The sequence below is a fragment of the Silurus aristotelis genome (assembly GCF_946808225.1).
Source record: "Silurus aristotelis genome assembly, chromosome: 28".
In the NCBI taxonomy this organism is placed as follows: domain Eukaryota; kingdom Metazoa; phylum Chordata; class Actinopteri; order Siluriformes; family Siluridae; genus Silurus; species Silurus aristotelis.
Genome location: NC_139601.1, coordinates 863846 through 876345, shown reverse-complemented (window position 1 = coordinate 876345; position 12500 = coordinate 863846). Strand labels below are relative to the sequence as shown.

The window sequence follows — 12500 nt, the reverse complement described above, 5'->3', positions numbered from 1 at the left end:
ATTCACACGTCCGAGGGAGCGAGTGAGTGAGCGTGTACTGATCTTGCTGATGGTTTGTGTGTATCCAGACATAGAGAAGGCTCTGTCTCGGCCCGGGCCGGACGTGGTGATCTGCGACGAAGGTCACCGCATTAAGAACTGCCATGCCAGCACGTCGCAGGCGCTGAAAAACATCCGCTCGCGGCGGCGCGTGGTGCTGACCGGCTACCCGCTGCAGAACAACCTGCTGGAGTACTGGTGCATGGTGGATTTTGTGCGTCCCGACTTCCTGGGCACGAGGCAGGAGTTCAGCAACATGTTCGAGCGGCCGATCCTGAACGGCCAGTGCATCGACAGCACGCCGCAGGACGTCCGGCTCATGAGGTACCGCAGCCATGTCCTGCACAGCCTGCTCGAGGGCTTCGTCCAGAGGTGAGTCATAATGTTTATCTACGTCATTATTCTTTGTATTGATAGTTTCTATTTCCTGCATGACAGATACGTCTGTGTATAAAAATAAAAATAAAAAAATCCTCTGATTTGTAACAAATGATTGTTTTAGAATTGAGTTTTTAATTCAATTTTTGTGTTTTTATTATTTTATTTTTTTTGGCAGGCGGGGTCACGATGTTCTCAGCACACAACTGCCTAGTAAAGAGGAGCATGTGATCCTGGTGCGTCTCTCCCCCCTGCAGAGGGCGCTCTATAAAGAGTTCATGAATCGTTTCCGGGAGGCAGGGAACAGCGGTTGGCTCGGTCTCAATCCACTCAAAGCTTTCTGCGTGTGCTGCAAGGTAGTGTGCTCTTTCTTCTGCTCCTCTCTCCTCTGTTTCCATCTCTTTCTCCTACTCCCTCTTCCTCCTCTTTTGCTTTCTACTCATTTTCTTTCTCCTCTCTTTCTTCTCCTTCTTCTTCTTCTTCTTCTGGGTTTTAATGTACAGATCGCACAGATACCTCAGATCATAGCTCCTGTGTCTCACACTCTAACACACCTCCTGTTTGGTGGTCTGTTTCTCCTGACTTTACCCTCTCCCTCAGATCTGGAACCACCCTGACGTTTTGTACGAAGCTCTGCAGAAGGAGAACCTGGCAAACGAGCAGGATCTGGACCTCGATGACTTGAATGCCACGGCAGCGACCCGCTGCTCCGTTCCGGGGTTAAAGGGCAAAACCTCTGACAGCACTGGCACTAAAGGGGCACTCGCACCTCTGCAGGAACGAGCCAATCAAGTCATCACCTACGAATGGGTACGACTCACTTCTTCTTCTTCTGCTTCTTCACTCCATCATTTACTTTCCTTGTTCTATAATATTCATTAATTTACAATACAGAAATCAGTGCATGTAAACTCTCATTATTGCCCCGACTGTAAATAAAATAATACGTGTCCTGCCTTCTTCTCACCTGTCTGTGTTGCAGGCAAAGGACATTATGAGTGGATACCAGATGGGTGTCCTGGAGAACTCTGCTAAGATGGTTCTGCTCTTCCACCTGATCGAGGACAGCGTCAGCAGAGGAGACAAAATCCTTGTCTTTAGGTAACGAAGTGCTGAGAAGAAAGCACTCTGAAGAGCTTTATAGCAGCCACCAATCAGACCTAACACTCTACTGTCACAGCTGGATGTTATAGTGTGTGTGTGTGTGTGTGTGTGTGTGTGTACACGTTCACAGTCAGAGTTTGTCAACACTGTCAGTGATCGAGTCGTTCCTGGCTGTGAGACCGATGCCCATGAAAATGGCCAACCAGAAGCAGAACTGGCTCCGGGGCATCAACTATTACAGTGAGTGTATAGACGCGCGTGTGTGTGTGTGTGTGTGTGTGTGTGTGTGTGTGTGTGTGTGTGTGTGTGTGTGTGTGTGGTTTTCAGGTCAATGCAATTCAATCAGCTGACTCATCCGTGTGTGTGTGGTGTTTGTAGGGTTGGACGGCAGCACATCTGCAACGGAGCGAGAGAGACTCATCAACCAGTTTAACGACCCAGCAAACAGCACAGCCTGGGTCTTCCTCCTGTCCACCAGGTGTCTCTCTCTCGCTCTCTCTCTCTCTATCTCTCTCGCTCTCGCACGTGAATAATAGAATGATATTAATGACTCAAACACTGATTGATTTCTATTACAATGATCATGAACCCAAAACCTTATTTTCATCTACTATTGTGTAAATGAGGTCACGTGTGTTGTGGTGAGTCCGAGTCTGGAGTTTCTTGATCATTTATTTCTCTCTAAATGTTCTGCCTGATGCCGAACTGTATGTTGGTGATCAGTAGATACACCAAGCGCCGATCAGAACACGTGTAAAACAGAGCCTGAGCTCGATCCTGATTGGTGAATCTCAGCGCAGTCTTCACTGGATCACTCATTAGGGGACAATTTAGAATTATAAGAAACAAACACGCTTTTATAGCTCTTTATAACCTCTTTATCTCTGTAAAGTCCACTGGTGTGGGTCTGAACTGAATCAGAAGGTGCTGATCCTTTATATGATGTTGAAATAAACAGAAATGTTTCTGCAGCATAGGAAATCGATGGTGTTAAATAAAAAGGATTTTACAGCAGAATGTGGGGATTAATACGGGATCTGGTTTTAGGGCAGGGTGTTTGGGCGTGAACCTAATCGGAGCGAACCGGGTCGTGGTACTGGACGCTTCCTGGAACCCGTGCCATGACGCCCAGGCAGTGTGTCGAGTGTATCGCTACGGTCAGCACAAACCCTGTTACATCTACAGGCTGGTGTGTGACTTTACCCTGGAGAAGAAAATCTACGACCGGCAGGTGTCCAAGCAGGGCATGTCTGGTAGGTGGTGTGTGTGTGTGTGTGTGTGTGATTGAGAGATGGATTTCTCATCATGAGTGTTGTCCTCAATTTATATAAGTGGTGTCTCTCTGCAGACCGCGTGGTGGACGATCTGAACCCCGTCCTCACATTCACCAGGAAGGAGGTGGAGTCTCTGCTGCACTACGTGGAGGAGGAGTCCGATCCCAGCCAATCGGTGCTGCTGTTTAGCGATGACCTGGAGGCGGTAATCAAGCACGCCTGTCTGCACTATCCTCACCTCATCACCAAGGTGTGTGCCTCATCCTTTCCCATAATGCACCAACTAGGGGGTGTGATGTGTATCCGAAACGATATGCAAAATCAAATTATCTAGTACATCAGTAACCAATCAAAACGCTGCATGAAGCACTGAACAATTCAATTCAGTTCAAGTAAAACAAAACAAACATTGACGCAAACTTGGAGGTATCTGGGAACCAAAGCAGACAAACCAGCACATAAAAACGAGTCTCAGCCGAAGCGTTCAGCATTGGCCGTGGTGGGAACAGAAAAAACACAGGGGGGCGTGACCCGGGAAATCCCCTGCATCCTGACAGGTTCACTTCACAGCAGAGCAGAGCAGTGATTCTTTTTGTTTTTACTTGAATGCTTCAGTTTTAAATAATCAATACCCTGTCCTTCAAATAATGCATTACTGTTCGATTATCATTATCAGCAGAATCCCAGAAAATATCCCCCTATATCACACCCTTAGCACCAACCCAAAGAGTGATGGGTTCACCCCCGACAGATGAGAACATTCTCTCTGTGTCTCTCTTTCTCTAGCTGCCGTTCCAGCACGAGTCTCTGCTGATGGACCGCAAGGACCTAAAACTCACCAAAGCGGAGAAGAAAGCAGCCAAGAAGAGCTACGAGGATGAGAAGAGGGCGTCTGTGCCTTATCAGCGCCCGTCCTACGCACACTACTACCCCACCAACGAGCAGAGTCTCCCCAACATCAGGAACTGGTCAGAGCACGTACACACACACACAGACATTGATGCATCAGAACGTTACCACGGCAACAATTATCCTGAAAATCCCATCCTCAGGAGGCCCGGGCCACGGATGGACGAGAAGCCGATCGCCAGCGTGAGACCCGTCCAGTCCACTCCCATTCCCATGATGCCTCGCCAGGCCGGTGTGGGAGGCCACGCCTCCAACCCCGCTTTCCCCGTTAACTATCTACAGAAGGCTGGTGTCCTCGTCCAGCGCATCATCACCACCACTGGTATACACACACACACACACACACACACACACACACACACACACACACACACACTGGAGTGTTATTTCCTGTCTACACTTCAAACTGATGAGTCTCTGTGCTGTAGATATTGTGATTCCTGGGACCAACAGTTCGACGGACGTGCAGGCGAGGATCAGCGCTGGAGAGAGCATACACGTCATCAAAGGCTCTAAAGGTAGCATCATGCCATGCAGAGTGCTCTACAGCAGCTCCAAACGCTATTCATACAGCTGATAACTGTGTGTGTGTGTGTTTCCCTCAGGTACGTACATCAGGACTAATGATGGGCGGATCTTCGCCATCCGCTCCGGAAAGCCCCGAGCCAGTGAGGGAGCTGCTCCTGCACCTAGAGGTGTGCCATCATTAACACACACATTTTCATCTCAATCCATTTTCTCTGCTCATCTTTCCCTCTTCCCTTTTTTCTCTACTCCGTTCTTTTTTCCTTCACTGATCTCATCCCTCTTTTTATTACCTGTTTCTCGTTCTTCACTATAATAGCTTTTCAATCATTATAATGTCGTGACATGAAGCACTGCTGAGTGACAGCTGTTACACTGATCAGGCATAACATTATGACGATAGTGAAGAACACTGATGATCTCTTCATCATAGCACCTGTGAAGGCTGGTCTGTGTGTTCTGATCCAACAGACGAGCTTCTGTAGTCCATGCTGTTAATGATCCCTGGGTCACAATTGTTTTAGCAACACAATATTAGGCAGGTGGTCATAATGTTATGTCTGATCAGCTTTAATCATTTCTCTTTTCATTACTTCCTCCAGATGTGGGTGGTTCTCTCCTCCGGCCAGTCAGTAACGGCCGCACGTCTCCTCTCGAGCTCAAGCGTTTCTCTCCGGACGGCGTCCGCTGCATGTCTCCCTCGTCCAGTCCCAATCTGCTGCACCCGCTCCATCATTACGCGCCTGCCCCCAATGACCTCGCGCTCTCCGACCTCCCAGACCGCCCCGCCCAGCACGGCCACGCCCCCGAGTCTCAGCGGAGCAACGAACTGATTGGCTCGGGCTCTGGCCTCGACACCCAGAGCCTGAAGAGAAAACTCCTCTCGGACTCTCGAGGTTCCAAAAGGACCACTAGCACCACAGCCGCTGCTAATTACCCAGGATTCCCTGTGAGTCCCGGTTACACCATGGGGTCCGTGGGATTTCCGCCGGGCCTACTCGGCGCTCTGGGTCACATGACACCGCCGATGATGGGTGGCAACACCCGAGGTCACTTTCTGCCGGATTTGCATCCCATGTTCCCCTCTGACGCTTTAAGCTCCACCCACGGTTCCACTTCATCGACCAGCATTGCTTCTTCTTCCTCTTCCACCTGTGCACCTTCCTCATCATCCGCTTCCTCCTCCCTTCCACCGTTCGTCTTTAATCCCAGTATGGCCAGCATGCTGTCCGGGTTCTCCATGCCCTACACCCAGCCTCTTCTCCCAGACTCTTCTAGAATCTTCTCCAATTCCCTGTCCTCATCCTCGTCCGGCTCTGCCCCGGCCGTGCCCTCCTCCTTCCTGTCTTCGTCCAGCCTGCTGGGGGCGGCGTTGAGTCGACCCGACACGCACCATGGGCACGCCGAGAACGGCGGGAGTAGCTCAGACGACGACGTCATCGAGGTGATCGGCCAGTGAGCTCCAAAAACATCGCAGGAATCTCATTGGGTAAAAGGGAAAAAGTGGGCGGATCTGGACATTTGAAATGACACTAAACTAAACTCGCAGACCGGCATTTCTAAACACCAGGGGACCATAACACTGCTCTACCGAGTGCCAGCGTGACCGTTTCCAGGCAGCAACCACGATTTGAAAAATATCAAATTTGGACTTGAGAGATTTTCCGCTATTTGATAGAACTCGTAGCATCGTATAGATAAAGGGAGAAATCGTTATTTTTTAATTAACGAGCGTTAGCGTATTTGATTGGAGGTTTTTTTGTTGTTGTTGTTTGTTTTTTACATGTGGCAAGAGGAAGAAAGAGACCATGGTGAACACGAGGAAAAGCCATTTTTACGTTTGGCCTGGATTCATGAGGCATGTGTCGGCGTCGTATCTGATGCATTGCAATGTGAAAAACACACAACGTTGTCGTAGAAATTGAGAGTCTGTGCCGTTTTTTTCGAGGCAGCCTGACTCGCCTCGTCCTCTAAAGAAGGCAGTAGAATTGTGATTTGTTTTTTTTTTTAATTCGTGTCGTGATAAAATCGTACAGTGATGGTGATGATAACGAGGAGGACGGGTGGGTCACGTCGGCACATGCCTGATCCCGAGTTTAAAGAATGTAAAATCATGTTAGCCTTCAGAGACTCCTGTAGCAGTCCACCTTTTTTTTATTTTCCTTCTTCACCCGTGACGCAGACGCCACGTCTCGACCGTTACCTCGTACACTGCTCGGTTCTATTTTTAGGTTTTTTTTTTTTTTTGGGGGGGGGTTTGTCTGCAAATGTGACCAAAGTGTAAAAATATTTCTGAAAATTCCACACATCAACCAATTACTGTCTGTTCTCTGAGGAGCGCTCCTCCCAGACTCCGCCCACCGCCACGATTCCCACGTTTCTTCTCAATTGGGGCATCGCTTATTTTTTTCACTGATTTAGGATTTCAATGGAATTATTTATTTATGATTTACTACTTTATATTTTTCTACCATTTGCTCTTTTTTTCTGACCCACGTGACCCTGTACAGCCGCCACAGCAAACGCTGTTAGAGTTGTGATCTTTCTTTTCTTTGTTTGTTTTTTTGACGTGTTTGTTTTCCTGGTGTGTTGAAGACCAGTATCTGTGACCGACCCAGCTGAGAGCGCTCTCTCTCTCTCTCTCTCTCTTATATATACACACACACACGCGCAGTACGAACAGACACTCATCAGCTCACACAGAGGAAGAGATTAAAATGACATTGTATTTATTTCATGTTGTTTTAACAGAAAATAAATTCAGCATTTCTTGTTGTAGATGAAACGTTTATTTTTTATTTCACCCCCTAAACCCCCCCATTCATCACAAGAGAGAAACACGGTACAGAGGAATGGTGTTGAGTCTAATCATCACACGTTACATCTTTATAGTAAATTCTTTTTAATCCCTTTGTTTCTTTGCCAAGAAAAGGCCCTGAGATCTGTGGTGTTCCCTGAAGGTCAGCCAAAGGTCAGTGGTGGTTCAGTGAGACCCATCTTAAATCACTCATGGGTCTATTTTGGAGAATTTTAACCTACTAAGTGGACTAGAAACAGCTGGAACAGCGTTTCGCACTTCTCAGCCACCGTAGTTTTGGTTCAAGTTCTATGTTTCCTATATTAATTTAGCTCGGCCAGAAAGGAAGGAAACGCACTTGGGTGTGTGAGGTAAGCCCCGCCCACTCCTGCTTCTCCTCCTGTATCTGCTGTGTGTTTGTTCCCATCTGATCTACAATGAATTCCTGCTCTGAATATGGCTTCAGCTTGTCCATGATTTAAATCCACTGCAGGTTCAGCACAATGTTCAGGAACGTGCCGATTCTCTTCCTCTGCCTTTCTGACCCAAACACCATAAAACGGTGGTTCTTCTAGAGTTCCAGTCGAGATACACAGTTCCAGTGTCCATGCGGAAGACACGTTTGATACGTGAATGAGTTTGAGTTACTGATGATTCTGATTAATGGCAACTTCAGGACTGCAGGCGTTTCTTGGCCATGTAGGCGTTGGTCACTTGGCTCATGATGGTGAAGGCGGAGATGGTGGGGCAGAGCGCGGCGAGGTACCATGCGTGTCCCCCGACGCTGGACGTGAACCAGACGGAGCAGGAGCCCAGCAGCAGGCTGCCGCTGCCCAGCAGGTACGTGACGAGTCCTGCGGCGGCGTGGTAGCGCTTCAGCTTGGCCAGAGACCAACCTTTGGCCAGTCTGTGGTAGATGAGGGGCAGCGCCGCAACCGACTGCAGCACCACCGCGCACACAGTGACCACGCCCACCAGCCCGTGCCACGTGGAGAAATGCGGCTTGGCGTTCACGTGCTTGTTGTAGAAGATGGCCCCGAGTCCGAGCACGGCGCAGGACAAGCAGCAGCTCTGCAGGACCCAGTGCAGGCGCGATTTCACCTGGTGTTTTAATTTAGCCACCGGCGACGAGTGTGGCGAGAAGAGCAGGATCGCCTCGGTCATGAAGAATGAGAACTGGACAGAAAGAAAACAATGATCCAATGAGATATATATACACACACACGCACACGGCAATACAATTATATCACCCGTAGTGATGATGGTGATCCGGCTATAACACGTACCGCCAGGGTCATCAGAAATGGGTGCCAGGAAAACAAACCTGCGAGAGAAAGTCAGTATAATCATCAGACCAGTCAGTAACAGTCCTGACACCCTGCTCATGTCCCAGAGAGGCAGATGTTTGGTAATAACGTCTTTACACACTTATACAATAACATAAAAAATAATATATTGTTAATATTAGTAATGTTTTTGTTTGATTCTTTTTTTTTTAAGCCAAACCACTTTACGCTTTTACTGTGACTGTGTGTGTGTAAATCTCACTGACTGGATTAATCACTAATACACACCTGTAATAAGGTGAGTGTTTGGCCCAGTTACACATCAACCCTTTAAAAAAAAAAAAAAAAAAAGCTCTTGAATATTAATGAGCTGTTCTGTAATGAGGCATGTGATTGGTTACAATTCGAACCCGGAAGTGAGAGGTTTCTTTAAAATGGTTACCGCGCTTTTTTTGTTTGTTTGTTTAAGAAATATTTAATTTAATAATAATAATAATAATTAATAAGACACTGAATTTAGTAAGCATTTCTAACAATTCAATTCCTGAAATGTTACCGGGACGTAGCGTGAGATTTAGTTAATTTTGTATTTGTGTTTTTTATTGTTTAAAAAAGTAATACAAGTTCACAATAAATTTGGCAAATTATATATATTTTTTATTTATTAAAGTATTGTTCCACTAAAACTAGATTTGCGGTAGAACTTCCGGTCACTTCCGGTTCTCGACTCCGCTACATTTCCGCTTTATAATACGCCTTTATGGCATTTGTAGTTTTTTATTCACCTGTTGTGTATATTGTAAGGTCAAATGTAATGTTATTGCCACTTTGTTTGTATATGGATAATTGCTTTATAACGAAAAAAAAAAACGTTATATCCGCGGTATGAGCCCGGGGTACTTACTGGAGCCTGGTACCGCGAGTACCGCCACAAACACGGTGAAAGCGGAGCAGAGCAAATGAGTAAAAACCCCGCAGAGCACGCGGGAGAGCCGGTACAGCCTCGGCTCCGACTCCGGATGCAGCATGACTGCGGGACTGGGGGTTATTTCCTTAGTGTGTTTCTACTGTTTATTTACTAACATCCACTCTGGACTCTCTCTCTCTCTCTCTCTCTCTCTCTCTCTCTCTCTATCACTTACACACACATAGGGTTAAACTGCTGGCTGTGTCCCAATCCACTCCCGTATCAAACTACACTAGATAGTGTACAAAGTCCGTTATGTCTCACTGACTTCACTGGGAACATATTTAAGAAATGTATTTAAAACCCGGCCTGCGTCATTTCCCAGAAGTATTATTTACACCAAAATAAAGGTTTCGCCTTAATGCATCACACCATTTCTTTTAAAAAGATTAATACCCTTTTATAATTACATCATTCCACTAAATGTCACAAACGTACGTACAGTTTTACATTTGTAATTTTGTTTTAATTTTTAATATTTTCTAATGTAATTGTTTATATACCCGTTTCATGCGCAAGGTGAAGACTTGTATTATGAAGAGCGCACACTTCCTCTTACAAAAGACGGAAACCCGTTAGCGGTGCTGACGTGGTGAGGCTTTTGTTTCCTATATAACAACATTCGCTCGTCTTTTTTTATTTGCTGAATAAACAAAATTATAATCGACCCGTTTATTGTGTGTTTTTTTTTTTTTTTTTTTTTACTATACTCCTTAAGATTTTAATTTGAGCTTCCCCCATGAACATAACGCTTTCTAACGAGGCGCATTGCTATCAACCTGAGACGGAACTACTTTCCGTATTAAACTAATGCGCTCCTCCTGACCAATCAGGGTGAAGCACAGTCTCCACGCGTCCTCTGTGTGGAGTAACGTGCAGTATTTTATTGTCCCGTTATTCTCTTTACTGCAGGTACACACACACACACACACATCAGGGATCATTACATTACTGAGCCCGTCCCCTCATACACAGTGTGTGTATTGTGGGTGAGAGAAGAAGAACACAGTTTTCTCTGTAGGCTCTCGATCCTGAGATCTTTTCTCCTGCTCCCACAACACTTACCCTGATTGTCCCAGGAAGTGACATCATTCAACCAGATTCACACACAATCATTTAAAACCCAGAGTCATACACACACACACACACACACACACACACACCCCACGGTCACAATTCCTGCTTATACCCCACATCTGACTCCTGAAAAACAAACTAGAGCTGAAAATGATCTGGGTTAGCGTCCAGAGACTGACATTCCAGACAAACACACTCTATCTCAAAAACTATCTATCTATCTATCTATCTATCTATCTATCTATCTATCTATCTATCTATCTATCTATCTATCTATCTATCTATCTATTTATCTATCTATCAAGCAAGACAAGGTTGTGAAAGCATCATTCAGACCAGGAGGAAGACAAAGACCTGAAGAAAAAACGTGTAGAATCTAATCTGATCCAATTAAGGGTTTGAGCGAGAAAATAGTGAATCTGACCATCTGATGTTATAGAAGAACAACAGCAGTTCTTCTATAGGATTTCTGGGTATTAGCATAAAACTTGGCGTGTCCTTCATCACATCCCGAATGTGGGCGTAAAGTAAGAGTTAAAGTTCCTCACTAGAGTGTAAAATCTGTGTGTTAGCAGGTAGTTGTTCTGTTAACGCTGTATCAGTGTGTAGCAGCGCTAAATGTAATACGATCCAACTGTGTGTTCACCCGGTTGTAGTTGTGATGTCATAATGTGCTAGGCTTGTGATTGGATAATCCAACTTCATGTTTCTTGGTACCTTTGAAACATAAAGCAACTGACTGATGATTTAATGACTGATGTTTTAATGATGAGTTGTAAAGAGTTAAACGTGTTAATATGTAGGATTTTATCACGGAAATATGTCTGCATCTCTCTCTCTCTCTCTCTCTCTCTCTCTCTCTCTCTCTCTCTCTCTCTCTCAGTAATAAAGGCTGTGTGAGAGAAAGCAGGACAGAGAGTCAGTAATCAGGGATTTGCACTAATCTGTGTTGGTGCGCATGTACAATGCTGCTGAGGGTGCAGGGGCAGAAACACACTTACACACACACACACACACACACACACACACACACACACACACACACACACACACACACACACTCTCTCTCTTTCTCTCACAGTGAGCAATACATCACGAGTCAGAGTGGATGTTCTAGAGTCATAGCAGGAAGAAGCAGGTGAAGGTGTTCAGGACCTGAAGCTGTCACACATATTACAGCTCATCACGGTTTAGCCGTCGCCATGGTGATGACCTAATTGGGCGGAGGAAAAAAAAGAGGGGTTTAGTGAGTTTCTTTTCTTGGCGTGGGGTTTGGGACGCAGCCGGGCTGCTGCACACTTCATTCTGCTGGAACTTATATGACTTGTACTGGGATTGTACACTTAACGGACAAAAACTTACAGACAAGGAGGGGGAGGAGGAAGAGGAGGGGGAGGAGGAGGTGAGCAAAAAGATTTCATCATCTCAGGTCTGAATGGAAAAAAAACATAAATGTATAAATCTCATAGGAGTTTATTTACATATGTATTTATTTATTTGCTTGCTTATCTCTCTATCTCTCTCTGTCTAATTATTATTATTTGTTGGTTTATGTTAATATTATATAATTATTAGACCTCCATGAAGTATTAATAAATAAAACATTATTTTAAAATGATAAATGAAAAAAACAACAACTGGATATTTAACTGAAATTGATCTGAAAGGGAATAATAATGCTATTGTAAGTGTATGTGCATATGTGTGTGTGTGTGTGTGTGTGTGTGTGTGTCTGTTATTAGCTGTAATGTGGATGATATTTAGTGTATATACTGGATGAGAGAATTACACGGTTTCACAATAGAGTCATGAATCATTAATCATCAATAATTATCAAAATATAATTTTTGTGATTCCACATTCTTCTGGAAAAATCTGTTTCCCTCTTCTACTTTTTTGCGAGTGTTTTTTTGGGAATCCTGGATAAGAACCAGAGCCAGGGCCCCTCAGTGACCTACACACTCCCCCCTGAGCACTTTACACACTCATCCTGCATACTGAACACTGACAGGGGCTCTCTTTCATTTACATACACACACACACACACACACACACACACACACACACACACACACTGGTTCATCATCGTATAACTTTTAATGTTGACTCAGGACAAATATCACTTCTTTCAGGCAGAGAGAAAG

General features: G+C 45.4%; 3 protein-coding genes across 4 annotated transcripts in view; 2 read left to right on the top strand and 1 right to left on the bottom strand.

The window, feature by feature from the left end:
* The window catches only part of rad54l2 (RAD54 like 2), a 12674-nt gene extending 5660 nt beyond the window's left edge, over positions 1–7014 (top strand). For both annotated transcript variants that reach the window (XM_083533621.1, XM_083533622.1), the window contains 13 exons: positions 69–411; positions 596–773; positions 1018–1227; positions 1400–1518; positions 1652–1761; positions 1900–1999; positions 2569–2774; positions 2870–3045; positions 3582–3763; positions 3848–4026; positions 4133–4222; positions 4310–4399; positions 4832–7014. In XM_083533621.1, coding sequence (XP_083389747.1) covers positions 69–411; positions 596–773; positions 1018–1227; positions 1400–1518; positions 1652–1761; positions 1900–1999; positions 2569–2774; positions 2870–3045; positions 3582–3763; positions 3848–4026; positions 4133–4222; positions 4310–4399; positions 4832–5688 — 2840 coding nt within the window. In that variant the 3' untranslated portion in view covers positions 5689–7014. The remainder of the gene's footprint in view (positions 1–68; positions 412–595; positions 774–1017; positions 1228–1399; positions 1519–1651; positions 1762–1899; positions 2000–2568; positions 2775–2869; positions 3046–3581; positions 3764–3847; positions 4027–4132; positions 4223–4309; positions 4400–4831) is intronic.
* cyb561d2 (cytochrome b561 family, member D2) lies at positions 5998–9840 on the bottom strand. The gene is made up of 3 exons (XM_083533637.1): positions 9217–9840; positions 8313–8350; positions 5998–8202 (listed from the first exon to the last, which is right to left on the bottom strand). The coding sequence occupies exons 1-3, from the start codon at positions 9338–9340 to the stop codon at positions 7699–7701; spliced, it is 666 nt and encodes a 221-aa protein (XP_083389763.1). The 5' UTR covers positions 9341–9840; the 3' UTR covers positions 5998–7698.
* A 1417-nt stretch (positions 9841–11257) lies between these two features.
* rassf1 (Ras association domain family member 1) overlaps positions 11258–12500 on the top strand; it is a 7676-nt gene continuing 6433 nt past the window's right edge. The window contains exon 1 of the mRNA XM_083533633.1: positions 11258–11758. Coding sequence (XP_083389759.1) covers positions 11676–11758 — 83 coding nt within the window. The 5' untranslated portion in view covers positions 11258–11675. The remainder of the gene's footprint in view (positions 11759–12500) is intronic.

What these genes read in the sequence shown, in the direction of transcription:
- cyb561d2 (XM_083533637.1), bottom strand. Translation starts at nt 9,340, where the DNA reads ATGCTGCATCCGGAGTCGGAGCCGAGGCTGTACCGGCTCTCCCGCGTG. An exon ending in ACTCGCGGTACCAGGCTCCA is followed by an intron (nt 8,351 to 9,216) that starts GTAAGTACCCCG and finishes TTTCTCTCGCAG; the next exon opens with GTTTGTTTTCCTGGCACCCA. An exon ending in CATTTCTGATGACCCTGGCG is followed by an intron (nt 8,203 to 8,312) that starts GTACGTGTTATA and finishes CTTTCTGTCCAG; the next exon opens with TTCTCATTCTTCATGACCGA.